The sequence below is a fragment of the Schistocerca cancellata genome, chromosome 1 (assembly GCF_023864275.1).
Source record: "Schistocerca cancellata isolate TAMUIC-IGC-003103 chromosome 1, iqSchCanc2.1, whole genome shotgun sequence".
NCBI lineage: Eukaryota > Metazoa > Arthropoda > Insecta > Orthoptera > Acrididae > Schistocerca > Schistocerca cancellata.
Window position 1 is genome coordinate 1,021,713,686 of NC_064626.1, and position 21,229 is coordinate 1,021,734,914.

Here is a 21,229-nt window from a genome sequence, read left to right on the forward strand (position 1 = left end):
TCAGAAAGGTCACAGTTCGTAGTAATAAACGGAAAGTCATCGAGTAAAACAGAAATAATATCCGGCGTTCCCCAAAGAAGTGTTATAGGCCCTCTGTTGTTCCTGATCTATATCAACGTCGTAGGAGACAATCTGAGTAGTCTTCTTAGATTGTTTGCAGAATTTTACACTGCCAGCAGACCATGGACGTTACAATGTGACATAAATTTTAAAGTCATACGTCTACTGATTCCTGAGAAATATGGGTCTTAAAAGTCGGACAGAAAGACAGACACATACGGGTAAACGGGCAAAAAGTGGTCCTATATGGGTTCAGTTTTTACACACTGAGGCACGGAATCCCCCACCCCCAAAAAGTAAAAAACGCCCATCGCCGTGTGGTCGCCTTGTGGGTGTGAGGCGGCGCAGGGAGTACTGGAAGGAAGGCGGATTAGGGTTTGACGTCCCGAGTGGTCAGCAGAGGCAGCTGGTAGTGGTGGTGGTCGTTCTTACCGCGAGTGGTCGAGGTCTCGCTTGTTGCCGAGCAGCAGCGTCGTGAAGTAGGAGGGCAGCTTCAGCTTGGCCAGCTTGTCCAGCAGTTCGTGCGCGTCGTTGAAGCTGGCGCGGTCGCACACGCTGTACACCACCACGAACGCCTCGCCCCACCGGATGTGGTCGTACAGGCAGCCCGTCGCCTGAAACAGGAAGACACGCCGACTCACATAACGTCCACTTGTCACGGTCCACCCAGCGTACGTCTGTTCAAATCTAAGCAACTATTACAGCCTACATCAGTTTCAACCTGCTTACTGTATTCGAGCGTTAAGCGGACCGTATAGGGTCAATAGTATTGCTCGTTAACGTTGTGCAAAATGTTATTGACGTTCTCCCTAGAATGCCTAGTGATATTGTCAATTATACTGTCAACAATGCTGTTGTTCCGAATGTAGCACGAAACAGACGCAGCTACTGTGATAACTGCTCAACTTTGCTGTAAGCAGAAAAATAAGGTTGATGCCAAATCGGTTCAAGAAGATTACTCAAGTAAACTTGTTGAGAGACTTAGACTGAAGGAAAGGAAAAAGACTATCATAACTTATTATGTGTTGATGGTGCAACATTTGATACATTACTGTAAATGGTTCCCCTCATTCATTGGCCTCTCCATACATAGACACTTGCTCCCCACCTTCTCTCCCACCCCGGATGAGTTTCTGTGGATAACTATCCCCATCATCAGAAACAAAATAATACAAAGCGATATGCGGTCCCATCACGTCCGCGCTTATCTATTACGCTACGATAACTTGCTACAGGCAATTCTTTCGAAGACTCGAAATTTACAAGTGAAGTTTCACCGTACGGTATCTGAGACACACATATGGAAATGTGTCATGCAGTGATATGTGCACTAAAGGATTATATTCGGGTATTAATGTATACACGAAGGTAAATATTGGTATATATTCTTTTATTAATAACTCTGGGTTCATTGCCGCACGGGATTAGCCGAGTGGTCTAGGCGCTGCAGTCATGGACTGTGCCGCTGGTCCCGGCGGAGGTTCGAGTCCTCCCTGGGGCATGGGTATGTGTGTGTTTGTCCTTAGGATAATTTAGGTTAAGTAGTGTGTAAGCTTAGGAACTGATGACCTTACCAGTTAAGTCCCATAAGATTTCACACACATTTTGAACATCTGGGTTCATTAAATTTTCTAATAACGCCTTCTTTCGTGGTTGTTCCCTTTATTTTCTGAACAACAAACCATACGATTCATCATCCTTTACATTTCTGTTTTTGTAATCATCTGCCCTAACATCCCACAATGCCGGCATTTACATGCACTCTAATAACGATGCTCTTTCGTCTTGTTTTGAACTCATTTTCCACACAACAACAACGAACATAATTTAACCTAACCTCCTTGGTCTATGTAGCACGCGAGAGACTGGTGGGGATATTGTCAGTAGTGCCCACAGACAGCACTATATTTCCAAGAAGTGCAACATGCTTCAAGACTTTTTATGTTCTTAACATTCTTCTCGAACCTCTCAATCTCACTCCTACACGATCAATATTATTGCGTATCCGGGAAATATTTTCAATATTATTGACTGTCTAGGAGCCACTTCTGTCAACCTATGCGATTTTTACTCCCACACACTTCCATCCATTACCAAACTGACGATTCCTCGAAGCTTCAGGATGTCTCGTTAACAAAAAATGGTTAAAATGGCTCTCAGCACTATGGGACTTAACTTCTGAGGTTATCAGTCCCCTAGAACTTAGAACTACTTAAACCTAACTAACCTAAGGACATCACACACATCCATGCCCGAGGCAGGATTCGAACCTGCGACCGTAGCGGTCGAGCGGTTCCAGACAGTAGCGCCTAGAGCCGCTCGGCCACCCAGGTCGGCTGTCTCATTAACAGCCGATCCCTTCTTTTAGTGAAGTTGCGCCGTAAATTTCTTTTTTGCTCTATTCGAGAAGTATCTTCTCGTTATGTAAGTCTGCAGGGTTTCGTGGCCGCTGTCGCTAAAGCTAAAATCTTCTGGTGGTTATTAGGCTGCGTCATATTTCTTCAAACAACGGACGTTTTGATCCCTCGACTGTGAACATCTTCAGTATCGCGTGGTGTCTACAGTGGACACCACAAGATCCTGAAGAAGATCCCAGCAGAGGAGTCGAAAGGTAGATTGTTTGACGAAGTATGACGTGGCCTAACAACCTAAAAGATCTCAATTTTAGTCTCCTCATTAGTTATCCGATGTACTCATCTGATTTTCTGCTTTCTTCTCGAAAAACACATTTAAAAAGGTGCTCTCCCTTGTGTGAACTGTTTACTTATTCCCCTTCAAGCATAACTGCTATTGTTCCCTAACAAGCGATTCCGAAGTTCACCGCATAAGACTTTCAGCTACTCGCCAATCACTTCGTCAAAACCGAAGCGTTTTTGATTTATCGTCATGTGAGGCGTTTAGGGAGACCCTCATCATCAGGTATATGTCAAAAGGAGTACTTTATAACAAGGTACTAACAGCGGAGAACATTCCTACGAAATACAGAGTATCTCGATGCTTATCACCCCGGAACGCCGTCAGTGTGCAATTATCGTAGGCAATTCGACACTGTCCAAGGAAAGCAATTTTACCATTAGGGAACATTAATCAAAATAATGCCTATGACACCAGCCACAATCGTTGTATTACAACACATTAAAATTGCCATGTAATTTAATTTCATATATAAAGAGAATAATTGTTGACGAAAAAGTGTGACATTAACAAGGCAGCAGAATGAGCGCTCCAAGCTGGTGGAATTAGAACATAGTGAAGGGCGGCACATGGAAATAGCTCAATAAGCATATATAAAATTCAACCAAATTTTTGAAAACAATGGTACATGACAAAATTAAAGCTATAAAAACCCCAATAAATATAAATTTTTAAAAACACCAATGAGATGCAGCATACCCATTTGAAACGGGTTGAAGTAGAATTTGTATGGGAAACTGGAGATCTGCTGTCATCTTCTTGAATACGAGTCCAGTTTCTTACCATCGCACCGTCTCAATCTGTCCCAATCTTTGTGAATAGTCCTTGTGTTCTTGTTGTTTATAGTCGCAATTATATGTATTCTTAATAAATACGTTGCGAACGAAAGCGAAGCAACACTTCAGAGAAATGAAGGCACGTTCGGAACAACTGTCCAACTGTAAAAAGCGTTTTATAATGTAAAACGATTAAAATTTTCGAAAAAAAATTGGAAATTTGTGGTAAGATCTTATCGGACCAAACTACTGAGGTAATCGGACCCTAAGTTTACACACTACTTAACCTAGCTCAAACTAACTTACACTAAGGACAACACACACAATGATGCCCGAGGGAGGATTCGAACCTCCGACGGGAAGAGCTGTGTGAACCGTGACAGGATGCTTAAGACCGCGTGGCTACCCCGCGCGGAAAAATTTTCTAAATTCACAGGAAAATAGGCGTAAGCTATTCGGAATGATGGGTAAAATAAAATCTGTACATGAACCAAAAGGGGCAAAAAAATGGAAGATTAAAAACTATGTGCTCGCAGTAGAAGGGATATAGACCAGAAGATGTATGTAGTCTTTCGCCCCAACTGTTCATTATATATATTTAAGACACAATGGCAAAATAACAGAATTTAGGGTGAAAGTATATCAGTGATAGGTTTTGCTGATGACACAGCTACGCTCACGGAACGTGAGCAAGAAGTGCAGGACCTGTTGAACATGATGGACAATCTTAGTGTGCACGCACTGTGGACTGAGAGTAAACAGAAGAAAGACGAAACTGGTGAGAAATGAGAAGAGCGATAAGCGTAACATCAAATTTGGGAACCAGAAATTAGAGGAAGTGATGTAATTCTGCTACCTTGGTAGGAAAATAACAAATGACGGGCGAAGTAAGGAGAAGACGATAATCAGCCTAGAACGAGCAAAGAGGGCATCCCTGGACAAAAGATGTGTACACCTCTCAAACAGCGACCTTAATTTAAGGCAGAAATTTTAAAAAATGTTCCTTTGTATCATAGCCCTGAACGGTAGTCAATCACAGACTGGGATAACAGAAAAAAAGAGAATCGAAGCGTTTGATATGTGATGCTATAGTAGGTAGCTGAAAATTAGATGAACTGATAATATAAGAAAAAAGGGAGGCTCTTCGCAGAATCGATCAACGTGCGTTCGCCATCACTCGCTCTACAGGCGCGCGGAAGCGCGTGGCTGGCAGTTTCCTCAGATTTTTTTACCCCTATTTTTACATCTCCTATGTCTGACACAATTCGCACTACCATATCTCTATTTGCAGTGCGAATTGTGTCAGACATAGGGGATATAAAAATGAAAAATCTGGCATACTATGCTTAGTTTCATTCCATAACACCATACGGGATTTTTTTTTTTGGGGGGGGGGGGGGGGGCGGGTAATTCATCAAGCCAAGCTAAAGTTTTCCGGGCACAAAAACGTGCAATAAGAGTTATATGTGGTGTGAACTCAAGAACATCCTGCGGAAGCCTGTTTGGGGAGCTAGGGATGCTAACTACTGCTTCCCAATATATTTATTCCTTAATGAAATTTGTCATTAAAAATATATCACATTTTCAAACAAACAGCTCAATTCATGGAATCAATACTAGAAATAAAAATAGTCTTCACAGGGGTTTAAAGTCACTTACTCTTCTACAAAAAGGTGTGCATTATTCAGGAACACACATTTTCAATAACTTGCCTGCAGCCATAAAAAGCTTAACAACCAACTAAATTCAGTTTAAGAGAAGCCTAAAGGATTTATTGGCCAACTCTTTCTACTCCACTGATGAATTTCTCAGTAGAACCAACTGATTGTATATATATAGTTCTATTGTATGTTTATTAACTTATAAATAAAAAAGACATTTTTTTAGTTTAAATTCAGTGCATTAATGCGATATTAGTAAATGAGTGTTTGTAAAATGGTACTTTCATGTAGTGTTCATTAAAAAAAGAAAACAATAATTCTACTTGGGACCTGTGGAAGGTAGATTAGCTTATTTGTTTCAGTTGTAAATATTTGTCATGTATTATTGTTTCTCTGACATGTTCTACATCCTGGAGGACCTCCTCACTAAGGATCAATTGGAATGAAAGGAAATCTAATCTCATCTAAACCTCATTCGCCACCGCGAGGGCAAGCTTTCGTTGAGTGCGGGGCAACAGGTGAGTTGTTGGCCCTCCCATGTGGCTGAAGAAATTAGGGCTCCATACAGCTTCGTCCCAACGTAGCGGCACTAATTGACCTGGCAAGCGTTAGAATTTCATTGTAGCTGTTGACTTTCCGAATTTGAAATAGAGAAAGTGTTGCCGTATACCTGAGACTGACCATGATTATTTAGAACGAAAGTTAATGAGATAATCGAGTACTGAATGCTATTGAAGATCACTGTAGAGCTCTAAATTTGTGTGAATAAATAGCTGATGAAATAATGCTCACATTCAGTCTGTAGTTTAAGTCGCACTGACCATGGGAGACATTTTGGACAGAACAGATGGACCAGATCTACGGCAAGGAACGTGACAACTGATTATAAGCCGGCCGCTGTGGTCGAGCGGTTCTAGGCACTTCAGTCCGGAACCGCGCTGCTGATACGGTTGCAGGTTCGAATCTTGCCCCGGGCATGGATGTGTGTTACTTTCTCACGTTGGTTAGATTTAAGGGGTGTAGGACGTCAAACGGGCCGACTTGGAGCAGGAGAGGCGCCACAGGACATTTTAATTTCCACTGTCTATACTTTTACAAGTAAATTCATAAAACTTTGTCAGGATGACCAGGAAGGATTCAGCATTCACATTCGTAGTAGCGGTAGTTCAAAAACATAACAAAATAATTTTTTACGTGTGAAATTTCGTCATTTTTTCACCTACTATTGGCTGCATTTGTTGCTATAGGTACACTTTTCTTCATAAGTAAGAGAGACTGTTCGATGAATTTTGCACAGCATACAAACCATACTTACAGGTGTCTGAAACTCTAGAATCTATTTAATTTATGAAGAAATGAATGAGCTGTTACGTTTTAAACTTTATGTTTAGAAAAAAAAATCAAATTTTGTAGTTAATTATCTCAATTTTTCCCACAGTTTTTAATAGATTTGGAAGATTCTAGAGTTGCATACACCTGTAAGTCTGGTTTGTATGCTGTGCAAAATTCATCAAAAAATCTCTCTTATTTGTGAAGAAAAATGTACCTATAGCAACAAATGATGAAATTTCATGTCTAAAAAAATTTATTTTGTTATGTTTTTGCACTTCCACTGCTATGAGTGTGAATTCTGAATCCTTCCTGGTCATGCTGACAAAGTTTTATGAATTTATTTGTAAAAGTATAGACAGCAGAAAATAAATGTCCTGTGGTGCCTCTCCTGCTCCTAGTCGGCCCGTTTGACGTCCTGCCCCTCTTAAGTAGTTCTAAGTATAGGGGACTGATGACCTCGGATATCAAGTCCCATAGTGCTTAGAGCCATTTGAGCCATTTGAACTGATTATAGTCGTCAACTTCGTTCATAATTAACTGCACTACTGACACGAAGATTAAGGAACCACCAGGACACGCATCGCGCATGCGCACAATGCAAATTCGCAGCCTCTGCCCTAGTGAACGAGCGCGTGGACGCGGTCAGCGCTCACCCGACTGTGTCATTAGACGAGAAAGCAGTGGTCGTCTTCGTCAACTAAGCGATCTCTCTCTCTCTCTCTCTCTCTCTCTCTCTCTCTTCAGTACACCCCTGCCGCATGGAGACCACTCAGGTGGGCCACGGCCAGCCGCCTGCGGGGCTCCTGGAGAAGCGCTCCAGCGGCCGCTGCGTCCAGGCGTCTCGCGGCTCGCGAGAGCTGCCGCAGCCTGCCGAGACTGCGCCTGCGCAGGAGACAGATCGCGGGCGTGGCCAGACCCAGACGCCAGCCGCCAGCCGAGCCGACTTAATGGAGACTATTTGTAACGCCACCCCACACAATGCGGGCGACGCTCCTCCGGATACGAGCCGTGTGGGCGTCGCGGCGCTCGTTAATCCGCGTCACACCCGGAGAGCCGACTTTTAGAGTAAACATCTCACAGCCGTCACGCGCGGACGCACTCGCCGTATTAGCATATTTCCACTTTCTCCGTAGGCGTAATGCGGTGAGAGTGATGCTCGTCCCGAACGCACCGTAAGTGCATTGTCAAACTGAAGGGACTCCTGCTTCCGAGGTATCCTCCATGGACGGGGAACATTTCGTCATGCGTGACGCCTCCAGCGTCCGTCCTTCCTTGATGAGCCAAAGAGCAGAGCAAGGTATTCTTACTTCGCGCTAGATTTCAGAAATAAATAGCCACGCGACAGACGCAGTGCAGTAATTCTGCTTCCTCGGAATTAATAACTTGCGACGGGCCGATTATGGAAACTATAGAAGTCAATATATATATATATATATATATATATATATATATATATATATATATTTTGGCGAGGAGTGCTGTTTTGACTTCTATAGTTTCCATAATCGGCCCGTCGCAAGTTATTAATTCCGAGGAAGCAGAATTACTGCACTGCGTCTGTCGCGTGGTTATTTATTTCTGAAATCTAGCGCGAAGTAAGAATACCTTGCTCTGCTCTTTGGCTCATCAAGGAAGGACGCTGGAGGCGTCGGATGACTAAATGTTCCCCGTCCATGGAGGATATCTCAATGACGCTTATTTCGTGAGATATTTGGCCCGGTCACGATCAATGGACCACCATATATATATATATATATATATATATATATATATATCGTGGTCCATTGATCGTGACCGGGCCAAATATCTCACGAAATAAGCATCAAACGAAAAAACTACAAAGAATGAAACTTGTCTAGCTCGAAGGGGGAAACCAAATGGCGCTATGGTTGGCCCGCTAGATGGCGCTGCCATAGGTCAAACGGATATCAACTGCGTTTTTAAAAAAAAATAGAAACTCCCTTTTTTATTACATATTCGTGTAACACGTAAAGAAATATGAATGTTTTAGTTGGACCGCTTTAATATATATGGCTTGTATGTAGTAAAGATAGCTTCCTTCACTGATGATACAGCTTCATATTCCACCGATAACAATGTAACGAACATTCACAAAAAACTACAACGGGCTCCACTACTGCTTGAAACTTGTACGGAAGAGCGGGTCAAAATAAATGTGGGCAAAAGTAAAGCTACATTTTATACAATAAAAAGACAGGATTGAAATTACCCGCTGTAGTTATTCAGTGAAGGCATTCCTTGGACTGACTCCTCAAAATATCTTTGAGTTTACTTGGATAGATGTCTTACTTATACATAAGGACTCTTGTAAGCCTACCATTATTTACTGTTTACTTATGACTTTGTCTTTGTAGCACGAAACTTGAATCTATGATATACAGGTATACTCATCTTTATCTTGTCATGCCTCCATGGTAAATGTTTTGCCCCATTATTGTCGTGTTGTGCTGGCTATACGAAATGTTATATAACTGTGTGTAAGGCCTCTTTGGTCGGAACCCTACAAAATAAATAAAAATGATTTTGCTGAACGTACTGATTAGAAAAAAGGACGGGACATGAGGGGACGTGAATTAGGACACGATGCAATAACTTTCACGGTATTACAAAATCAAATGGTTCAAATGGCTCTGAGCACTATGGGACTTAACATATGAGGTCATCAGTCCCCTAGAACTTAGAACTACTTAACCCTAACTAATCTAAGGACATCACACGCATGCATGCCCGAGGCAGGATTTGAACCTGCGACCGTAGCAGTCGCGCGGTTCCGGACTGAAGCGCCTAGAACCGCTCGGCCACCGTGACTGGCACGGTATTATAGGGAGACGTTGAGGACAAATACTGTAAAGAAGAGAAAGACTGGGTGTAAGCTACTCTGACACAAAAGAGTAAATTGTGAGAAACCACAGCAACACATAATCGACGGGTTTCCAGGGTAGCGCGTTGTGAATATCAAAAGCAGACAATTTCAGCACTGGAGTCTGAGGCTCCACTCTCGAGCTGGAACAGCTGATTAGTAAACATGGCTCCTTTCAGCATTCCACTCCAAAGATTAACTACCACTGTTCAATATGGTTGATGGTATTACATCACAGGTAGCTAATCCAGCATTTATGAAAAATTGGAAATTTGTCGAAACGTCTTATGGGATCAAGCCGCTGAGGTCATCGGTCCCTCCCGGCCAGGGTGGCCGAGCGGTTCTAGGCGCTTCAGTCTGGAACCGCGCGACCACTACGGTCGCAGGTTAGAATCCTGCCTCGAGCATGGATGTGTGTGATGTCCTTAGGTTAATAGGTTTAAGTAGTTCTAGGTTCTAGGGCACTGATGACCTCAGAAGTTAAGTCCCATAGTGCTCAGAGCCATTTAAAGGTGTACATAAGTAATTTTTCAGATCGGGGCAGTAACGGTTTCAGTCTATTCGCTGATGACGCTAATGTCTACAGGGAAACACTGGCATTTAACAACAGTCAGGAAATTCAGGAAGACTTTAACAGAATTCCCACTTACTGCAATAAATGTCACGTATCTGTAATTCAAATAAACGCAGTAAATGATTACAGCTGATTAAGAAGGGTCCGATTAAAAGATTAGGGACGAACGTCTGGAGCTTGTCAAATCTTACAGGTATTTTGGGCTACTGCTAAGAGGTGTTACACAGGGCGGGCAAAATAAAAGTGGCCCCGTAAAATATTAATTGTACTCTGAGATAGGCAACTAACTTACTTCATCAGCAACTGGGGTACACGATGTAAGTTTGGTTCTTTATCTCAATGTGCCCAAAATACTTTCTTGTGAGAATGGAAAACTTCGATTTCTTGGAAGACCTTTAGGGGAGTGTCATTAATATATAAAATAAATCAGATACCAAGCATGAGAGTGACCAGTTCTACAGCATTGCTCCAACATTTTGAGTTCGCATCAAGTTCAAAATGGTTGAAATGGCTCTAAACACAATGGGACTTTACATCTGAGGTCATCAGTCCCCTAGACTTAGAACTACTTAAACCTAACTAACCTACAGACATCACACACATCCATCCCGAGGCAGGATTCGAACCTGCGATCGTAGCAGCAGCGCGGTTCCGGACTGAAGCACCTAGAACCGCTCGGCCACAGAGGCCAGCTCATATCAAGTACTCATGACTACAGACATCGAATGGATCCAGAGACGCGCTGCTAGGATCGTAACAGATCGATACAGCGCACACAAAATTCTCATAGCACATTTCTTTGAGCCATCAGTCTTCTGACTGTACTGATGAGGCCCGCCACGAATTCTTCTTCTGTATCATGCTTTTCATCTCCCTGCCTTAAGTGTTTTGTGTATGTTCCTTTGTTCACAGATTCCGAGGAGAACCTCCGCCTTGCGTATCTTATCACTCCACCTAATTTTCAAAATTCCTCTGCAGTAGGCATCTCAAATGCTTCGATTTTCTTCTGTTCTGGTTTTCCTACAGACCACGATTCACTGCCATGCTACGTTGTGGCCCAAAAGTAAATTCTTAGAAATTTCTTCCTGAAATTAAATGCTATGTTTGACACTAGTAGACATCTGTTGGCCAGAAATGCGCTCTTTGCCAACGCTAGTCTGCTTTTCATGTCCTCCTTGCTTCGTCCGTCATGGATCATTTTGAAACTTCCTGGCAGATTAAAACTGACTCGGACTCGGGAACTTTGCCTTTCGCACGGAAGTGCTCTACTGACTGAGGTACCCAAGCACGACTCACGATCCGTCCTCATAGCTGTACTTCCGCCAGTACCTCACCTCCCACCTTCCAAATGGGTCGTGGTTTGGTAGCTGAGTCGATAGAGCACTTGCGCACGAACGACAAAAATCCCGAGTTCGAATCTCTATCCGGCTCACAGTTTTAATCTTCCAGGAAGTTTCAAATCAGCGCACAATTTCAGTATGAGTTATTTTGATTCCAAGGTAGCAGAATTTCTTAAATTCCTCTATTTTCTGTGGCCGAGCGGTTCTAGGCGCTCCAGTTTGGAACCGGGCAACTGCTACGGTCGCAGGTTCGAATCCTGCCTCGTGCATGGATGTGTGTGATGTCCTCAAGTTAGTTAGGTTTAAGTAGTTCTAAGTTCTAGGGGACTTATGACCACAGCAGTTGAGTCCCATAGTGCTCAGAGCCATTTTGAACCTCTACTTTCTGATCACCAATTTTGATGTTGAGTTTCTTGCTACTCTCATTTCAGCCACATCTCATCGCTTTAGTCCTTCTTTTGTGCAATCTTCAGTTTCTTTTCCATTCTAAGTGTATATCATCAAACGAAAGGTGACGTGAATTTCACGGAACCCTGTTCTCTTTATTTAGAGTATAAAAAAATGGTTCAAATGGCTCTGAGCACTATGGGACTCAACTGCTGTGGTCATAAGTCCCCTAGAACTTAGAACTACTTAAACCTAACTAACCTAAGGACAGCACACAACACCCAGCCATCACGAGGCAGAGAAAATCCCTGACCCCGCCGCGAATCGAACCCGGGAACTAGGGCGTGGGAAGCGAAAACGCTACCGCACGACCACGAGATGCGGGCATTTAGAGTATAAGAGAGGAAAGATTGTTCTATGATTCCGCTGTCACCAACGTTTATCTTGCACAGAGATCATAATAGGAGAGAAAGATTAGGTTTCGTACTGAGACTTATAAATAGTAATTTTCTTTTGTTCAAACCGCGGACGGGTCAGAAAAGAAAACTGGTAATATTTGTATGAAGTACTCTGCGCTATGCACTCTACAGATGCTTACGCAGTTTATATGCAGGTCAACATGTAGATCTGTGCGAAATACTTACTCCTGCACCTCCTCCTGAGCAACTAAAGTGTCGCCGCCCGTAGTGGCCGGGCGGTTCTAGACGCTACAGTCTGGAACCGGGTGACCGCTACGGTCACAGGTTCGAATCCTGCCTCGGGCATGGATGTGTATGATGTCCTTAGGTTAGTAAGGTTTAAGTAGTTCTAAGTTCTAGGGGACTCATGATCTCTGCAGTTAAGTCCCATAGTGCTCAGAGCCATTTTGAACCTCTACTTTCTGATCACCAATTTTGATGTTGAGTTTCTTGCTACTCTCATTTCAGCCACATCTCATCGCTTTAGTCCTTCTTTTGTGCAATCTTCAGTTTCATTTCCATTCTAAGTGTATATCATCAAACGAAAGGTGACGTGATTTTCACGGAACCCTGTTCTCTTTATTTAGAGTATAAGAGAGGAAAGATTGTTCTATGATTCCGCTGTCACCAACGTTTATCTTGCACAGAGATCATAATAGGAAAGAAAGATTAGCTTTCGTACTGAGACTTATAAATAGTAATTTTCTTTTGTTCAAACCTCGGACGGGTCAGAAAAGAAAACTGCTAATATTTGTATGAAGTACTCTGCGCTATGCACTGTACAGATGCTTACGCAGTTTATATGCAGGTGAACATGTAGATCTGTGCGAAATACTTACTCCTGCACCTCCTCCTGAGCAACTAAAGTGTCGCCGCCCGTAGTGCCCGAGCGGTTCTAGGCGCTACAGTCTGGAACCGTGTGACCGCTACGGTCACAGGTTCGAATCCTGCCTCGGGCATGGATGTGTATGATGTCCTTAGGTTAGTTAGGTTTAAGTAGTTCTAGGTTCCAGGGGTCTGATGATCTCTGCAGTTAAGTCCCATAGTGCTCAGAGCCATTTGAACCATTTTTGAACTAAAGTGTCAAACCCTGTCATTATCAGTATTTGAAGCTCTCTCGTATGACCTCAACCATACACGATGAAAGAAAGAACTATAGACAGACGGATCATCGACCTCGTAACGGTGACGTCGGGATGATGGACTGTATCGTTGCGCACTATCTGATGCCTAATCCACGACGCGCCCGCATTCCGTTTCGGCTGTGTCCCTACTGGCGATTAAAATACCTGGGGGTCGGCTTTAATAGCCGCTAATGAAAAACAACGAAAACCCGCGTTGTCCAGAGAAAGTGGACCAAAGGCGCTCGCAAGGCCGCCGACGCCTTATTCAAATGCTGGAACCATAATCGCTCAGAGCTGTCAAATTTCTAATGGAAAACTCGTTTCCTAGCGCATACGAACGCGTCAAGTAGCAGGATATATGGGCGAGTTTCGGGCACATGATCATCTCGAGATACTTAAGGAAAATTATTGGACGTAAGTTCAAATATCCAGGATTATTTAGGAACCGCAAGGGACAGAGCGAACATTATAACAACGAAGTAAATTAAAGTGGCAGTAAATTCCCTTCTTAAAGATAGAAACGCAAAGAACTGGTAGCTGTTGCACCTGAATAATGGGGACATTTATCGCCTCGCTGATGAAAAACGTCAAAACATAGTTTCACTGCTCACGATTTATACAGCGAAACTGGTACTAATAAAGACGCCAAATTAAAATAATGCACTTCGCTGTTGTTGACTCTCTGTTGCGGTATCAGATTCCAATTACAACTGACTAATAATTAGTAGTGAGCGAAATTTGAGGACGAAAAAATATTTCGCATGATGGGTGATGCTAAGTAACATAGTTCGATGGAACATGGACCATCCATTGAAAGAACTGCTACAACAGAGTACAGAAAGCAATGAAAGAAATACGCAAGAGGCGAACAGACAAGACACTTTTATTCACCGACAATAACTACACTGAAGTCACCACGATTTACGATGTCCCCCCGGACATTATAAAACGTATGACACGGTTCTTAATAGCGTGTGTGATCACCACAGATGGCAACGCATGCTCTGCAACGTGCCCCCGTGCACAACTCAAGCTCGGTAGGTAATTTTTTTGGTAGGGCGATCCTTAACAACAGCTGGGTTGCCATTGGTGTATGGGGACTGCCGCAAAACGTCTCCCCAACGCACCCTACGCGTCCTCAATGGGATTTAAATCACGGGAACGGGGTGGCCAGTTCATTCGCCGAATATCCTCTCGTTCCATGAGCTTGTTCACTTGCGCTGTTCGAAGCGGTCGTGCATTGTCTTACATAACAATGAAGTGCATTCCACACGCTTTCCAATTTCTTTTTATCATTATGTACCACACTGAAATTTTTTTCGATTGTTGACAGGAGCAAGCGCTTACGTTATCATGAAGGATTTAAAAAAAGATAAGGTAGTCTGAGACAGTTCTGAATCCATATTCGGCACTTGAAACTGCTTTTCTTCCACATTAAAGAATCGGATACTTAGAATTGATTTTACGGCCAAATGAGAGTGCCTACGATGCATTCATTCTTGTATTCAACGAGCAGTGGTAAGACACTGTATTCCTATTCTGAAGGACGGCGGTTCAAAATCCGTTATTTTCCTGAATTACCCAAACTGAACATCGGGATGGAACCTTTCACAGGGCTCTGCTTCTTTCCTTCCTCAGTCAGAGCTTGTGACCCTGTCGTCGATGGCACATCAAATTCTAATCGCATCCTTCCTTTTGTTTTCGATGAATTTCAATTCAATGATTTCCTTAGAACTTATCACGGTGGCCTCCGTAATTCAAAATGTAGCTCGCGCCGTCTTATACCAGGGAAATCCACAAAAGAATTGGTGTAGTCAGAAACGCAGCTTTATTATGTTTCACCAGGTTTAAAAAAATGTAATGTGGAAGGAGATCAGTGGAACTTTGCTAAAATTTTTAAGTGCCGTTCCTATTTTCGAGTAAGCCACTGAAACTGTGATGAAAGAACCATCTCGTCAAACCCGACATGCTTTGAATATAAGAACCGGAACTGCTTTTCCCTTTTCTAGCAAATTTTTAAAAAACCTAAGTGACTACTGACATAAAATATAATAGTATAAAACTAAAGGACTGTGTAAACGAATGTATGTACGACACATTGAAAACTGTTGTTTGGTGACACTGCTCACAGTATATTGGGAACACCCCCAAATCTGTAACAAGCAGTTTGCACCCTTTGTTCAGTATGAAAGTGACTATTATGAGACTGATTTCAAAGCCGTTATGAATTTGTTTTTTATGAAATGAATTCAAAATTAAAAGTGCGCAGAGTACAAAGTACATTCACGTTCATAAAAAAACGGTACACATTGAACGATTAGTGATAGGCCGTTAATATTCACAGTACCTGTACATTAGTATCTTCTGCAGAAATAATCATTTCAGTCACCTCGGTTCAGCAGGTGCCCTGTTGCCTAGTAGGCACATGGTCCGACAAGGGCCCTGGTAGCTTGTTTTATGCGTGATGGCATCGACGCGTATAAAGCGCGAATGGCGTCCTGTGGTGTAGCCATCCGTGCTGCATTCACCTGGTTCCAAAGTTCGCCTGTGGTGGTTGGCATTGGGTGAAATTGCTGCAAATACTGTTTCACCATATTCCACGCATTTTCGATTGGCGACAAGCCTTGTCATCTCGTTGGAAAGGGCAAAATGCTGACATTCCGCGACACCAAGAAGGCACGCGTTCGTACAGCAACATGTCGTCGTGCATCGTCTTGCTGAAAAATGGCGTCTGGTGTGTTGTGCAGCAACGGTGTGGCTACGGATCGCAGGATGTCATTACGTAGATCACACTGGATACAGTGCCCTGGACACGCAGCTGTTATTTATGGTTGTACCCAATAGCACCCCACACTATAAGGCCTTGAGTTGGCATTGTATGTCTTGTGCGAACGCAGTCATTGTGATGCTGCTCTTCTCCTCAGCGGAGAACCAAAATGTGGCCGTCATTTTCAAGTAAACAGATCCTGGATTCGTCCGAAAACGCTGTCTGATGCCATTCCTGCCCCCGTGACGTCGTTGCATGCACCATTCCCGTCTACCATGTTTCTGTACATTCGTCAAGGGCAGACGAAGAAGTGGGCAATGCTCACGTAAACCTTGCCGTAATAAAAGGCGTCTGACTGTTCCCTCTGATAATGTACGATGTGATCCACTGGCGATGTGATCCACTGTTGTGCCATAGCAGAAGAGGACGTAGACGTGTCCTGCAATGCCATTCGGATGAGGTGTCGATCTTCTTGGGAGGGGTGTGGGTCGGAGGGTATGGGAAGTGGTGGTCTGGGTGGTGCGACCTGACCTGTCTCGTCGTATCCGAAGACCTTGCCTGAACCACTCTGCACGCACCCACTGCAGTGCCAAAACTCTCGTACCACACAATCAGCAATTTTCTGGATGGATCATCAGATTCTCTCTTGCCAGTAATGCGCCATCTTTCAAACTCACTGGTTTGACGGTACGGTTCACGCATATGTCTACGAGGCATCTTTCACGTCTGCCCAAGCGCAGGTGCGGATTAAGAAAATATCGTTCTTGTGCAACACAGCTAGCTCTTTATTTCCGTGAAGTAATGAGTGCTGTCGACAAGGGATCTCAGATCGATTCCATATTCCTAGATTTCCAGAAGGCTATTGATACCGTTCCTCACAAGCGACAATTAATCAGATTGCGTGTATATGGAGTATCGTCTCATTTGTGTGACTGGATTCGTGATTTCCTCTCAGAGAGGTCACAGTTCGTAGTAATAATCGGTAGCCGGCCATTGTGGCCGAGCGATTCTAGGCGCTTCAGTCTGGAACCGCGTGACCGCTACGGTCGCAGGTTCGAATCCTGCCTCGGGCATGGATGTGTGTGATCTCCTTAGGTTAGTTAGGTTTAAGTAGTTCTAACTCTTGGGAACTGATGACTTCAGATGTTAAGTCCCATAGTGCTCAGAGCCATTTGAACCATTTGATAGACGGTAAAACATTGAGTAGAACGGAAGTGATATCTGAAGTTCCGTAAGGTAGAGTCATAGGCCCTCTGCTGTTCGTGATTTACATAAATGATCCAAGTGATAATCTAAGCAGCCCCCTTAGATTGTTTGCAGATGACGCTGTAATTGACCGTCTAATAAAATCATCAGACGATTAATTCCAATTACAAAATGATCTAGAGAGAATTTCTGTATGGTGCGAAAAGTGTCAATTCACACTAAACAAAGAAAAGTGCGAGGTCATCCACATGGTTACTAAAAGAAATCCGATAAATTTTGGGTATACGATAAATCGTACAAATCTAAGGGCTGACAATTCGACTAAATACCTAGGAATTACAATTACGAGCTACTAAAACTGGAAATACCACTTAGATAATATTGTGGGGAAGGCGAAACAAAGACTGTGCTTTGTTGGCAGAACACTTAGAAGATGCGACAAAGAGACAGCCTACATCACACTTGTCCGTTTTTTGCTAGAATATTGCTGCACGGTATGGGATCCTTACCAGGTAGGATTGACGGAGGACATCGAAAAAGTGCAAAGAAGGGCAGCTCATTTCCTGTTATCGTGCAGTAGGGGTGAGAGTGTTACTGATATGATACGCGAGTTGGGGTGGCAGTCACTGAAACAAAGGCGGTTTTCTTTGCGGCGAGATCTACTTACGAAATTTCAGTCACCAACTTTCTCTTCCGAATGCGACAATATTGTGTTGACACCCACGTACGTAGGGAGAAATGATCTTCATAATAAAATAAGAGAAATCAGAGCTCGAACGGAAAGATTTAGATGTTCCTTTTTCCCCCGCGCTATGGAATGGTAGTGAAGTAGTATGAAAATGGTTCGACGAACACTCTGCCAGGTCCTTAAGTGTGAATTGCAGAGTAACCATGTAGATGTAGATGTAGATGTAGATTACCAGTAGGTGGTGTTGCGCTGAGATATTGATGTTGACCTTGAACCCAAGGGCCGACATGGCACTAATGCTAATCATTTTTTGCAGGACACACTAATGCACATTTCCTGTGAATATGAACGTCCGCTCTCTAGTTGTTCACGGTGCTGTGATTTTTCTGAACATGAATGTAGCTGGGTCAACTGGTAACTTATTCTTTTCAGAAAATTTCATGAAAAGTTGGTAGTCTGAAAACCAGGCGCCTAAAACATATTCCCCTTCCGCCCCAATATTTGGTATGTTAGACTGAAGAAAGTGATACAGAGGGTTCAGTATGTGGCATGTTAGAATGATGAAAATGATACAGTGGGTTAAATTAGCTGTAGACATCGATAACCATTTGTTTTCGTCACCACCACAGCGCCTCATGAATGCACAATGTTTCCACTACGAAAAAGGCTAGCAGCACATAGACGGTGAAACAGATCACATAGAAGAGAAACTCTTAGTTCCCCTAAACTTTAGTTTCAAGTAAATGACATGAGAGAGAGAATTGTGAAAGGCTTGTGGCACCACGGTGGCCTTTGTAATTCATATTTGTTGTACGTAATCTGACCATGGTAAACCACTGACTCGGGCTATGTAGAGCTAAGTCTTGACAGTTGTCGCGATACTGTGCTACTAATACCAATTCACCACAGTAGAAAACTCGTGTCACACGTAACAGTGATATTTATGATGCAGACGTTCAGAAAAATGGACGGCGACACAAAATAAATAACGAACTGGTATTGATCTTGTGGACACAAGAAAATTCGCTACACTGCCCATATTTGGAGGTAAAAGCTCGCCGCGTCGCACTGTCTTTCTCATGGGATTTCTCTGGGAAGAATCTCGCTGTGAGATTTACTGGTACAGCGGTGGCACGCGGAACAGCCTCTGGCACGAGCAAAAACCAGACGCACCACACGCTGGCTTACTGCCGGAAGAGGTCACACTGCAGGATACCCACCATGTCGTGGCACCGAAAAATGGACACAGTGTTTGTGTTATCAGAGAAGCACGAAATGCGTTTCACTAATACAACTACATAGGAAAAAGTAATTTTAGCAGGCCTTGTTCAGGAGCATACCCGACAACAAAAGATTCATTGTTGCTGTTGTTGCTGCTGTTGTTGTTGTCGTCGGCGTTCTAGCTATGATCATCTTTCCGAGGACTAGTTTGAGACGGCTCTCGACGCTAGTCTCCTCTGTACAAACCCTCCCGCTGGCGGTTAGAGTCCTCCCTCGTGCATGATCGTGTGTATTGTTCTTAGCATAAGTTAGTTTAAGAAGTGTGTAGGTCGAGGGATCAATGACCTCAGCGGTTTGGTACCTTAGGAATTCGCACACACCAATGTAACCAGCGTGTTTTATGCGGGTGTGTAATATTTTGTCTGATGACCTGACTTTCGCAAATATTTATTAGGAAGCAAGGGAGTCCTCAGCCCCACCACTTAGCTCTTAGGGAAAGGAAGAAATATAGTGTAGTCAAGTGTTTTACTTTGTAGAAAATTATTTAAAAGTAGTTGCTACGCAGGTTTCTAACAGGGTCACAAACGGATATTTTTTTATTGCTGTTTGAAATAATATTTCGAAATATTAATCTATTACATATCACCCAGTTTGCCGACACCCCGCCCCCCACACAATCACAAGGACGTCCCTTATTAACTAATTGACGATGAAGATGAGGTCCCATACTCCGAGGAGCGTAGGGGACGATGCGGGACACCCGCACCGCTGTACTAGTCAAGGTCCTAGTGGAGGTGGTTTGCCCTTGCCTTCCTCCGACCGGAGTGGGGATGAATGATGATGATGATGATGAAGCCGACACAACAACACCCAGTCATCACGAGGCAGGAGAAATCCCTGACCCCGCCGGGAATCGAACCCGGGACATCTTGCGCGGGAAGCGAGAACGCTACCGCAAGACCACGAGCTGCGGACATTGGCTAATTGTGTAATTCAAAGTAAGTGAGGTGACAAGAAGTCCATATGTGGGGACGATAAACAGTGTAATCGGATTTGTTATTCGTAAAATATTAGAAACCGTATTTCTGTTGTAGACGAGAGGTACGTGCCAATGAATTAAACAGAATATTTACAAACATAACAGGCACACATAACAGAGACTTTACTCACCAATAATATATTCTCCTTCATTATTTACAACAGCTTGCCAACTCTGGAGTAACTTCTCCATTCCGGACTGTAGAGATCAGGAGGTTTTCAAGCTAAGAACTCGTCGAGCCATGTTTGGACGTATTTTATCTAGAAAGAAAGTGCCCTGAAGATTCCTTTCTGTGGCTTACGTTAGCGTAAAGATACCGTTTCTCTCCACCAGTAACGATAGAGGGTACGAATGGTCGGTGTTGTTTACGAGCCAATTGATGACGAGGCAGCAGAGACAGCATATGGGCACCCGCTGATGTTTGTAATTTTGTCTTAGAGGATGAGATACTCTTACACCCGATTTTTGAACCCTCTCCATTGCATGTAAATGTCGCACGATGGTGAAATGATCGTAGTTCTGCACATTTTTCTGATGTGCATCATTGTGGTTTAATACGTTTAACGATCTTCATCAAACGGCTAAGGTCTTCCTGAACGTGAAGTGCCAGTAATGTCAACACGGTCCTCCTTAAAATCATTTTCTTGCCGTGCTCTGTCACATGGCATTATCTCCAGACGTGATGCAAAAGATTCGGGCTGTCTCCACTGCTGTCACCCAACTACTAAATTCAAACAGTAACTTATGTCGGAAATGTCCAGCCGCGAGGGATTAGCCGAGCCGTCTAAGGCGCTGCAGTCATGGACTGTGCGGTTGGTCCCGGCGGAGGTTCGAGTCCTCCTTCGGGCATGGGTGTGTGTGTTTGTCCTTAGGATAATTTAGGTTAAGTAGTGTGTAAGCTTAGGGACTGATGACCTTAGCAGTTAAGTCCCGTAAGATTTCACACACATTTTTTTTTGTCGGAAATGTCCCTATTTCTCCACTTGATTCTCCAGTTTCTAGCTGCCACAGCTCCACTCAC

The 21,229-nt window shown here is 43.5% G+C and overlaps 1 protein-coding gene across 2 annotated transcripts in view; it reads right to left on the minus strand.

Annotated features, from left to right (window-relative positions):
• Nucleotides 1-21,229, minus strand: part of LOC126089452 (ras-related and estrogen-regulated growth inhibitor-like) — a 579,634-nt gene that overhangs the window by 21,408 nt on the left and 536,997 nt on the right. For both annotated transcript variants that reach the window (XM_049906911.1, XM_049906910.1), the window contains one exon: nucleotides 493-674. In XM_049906911.1, coding sequence (XP_049762868.1) covers nucleotides 493-674 — 182 coding nt within the window. The remainder of the gene's footprint in view (nucleotides 1-492; nucleotides 675-21,229) is intronic.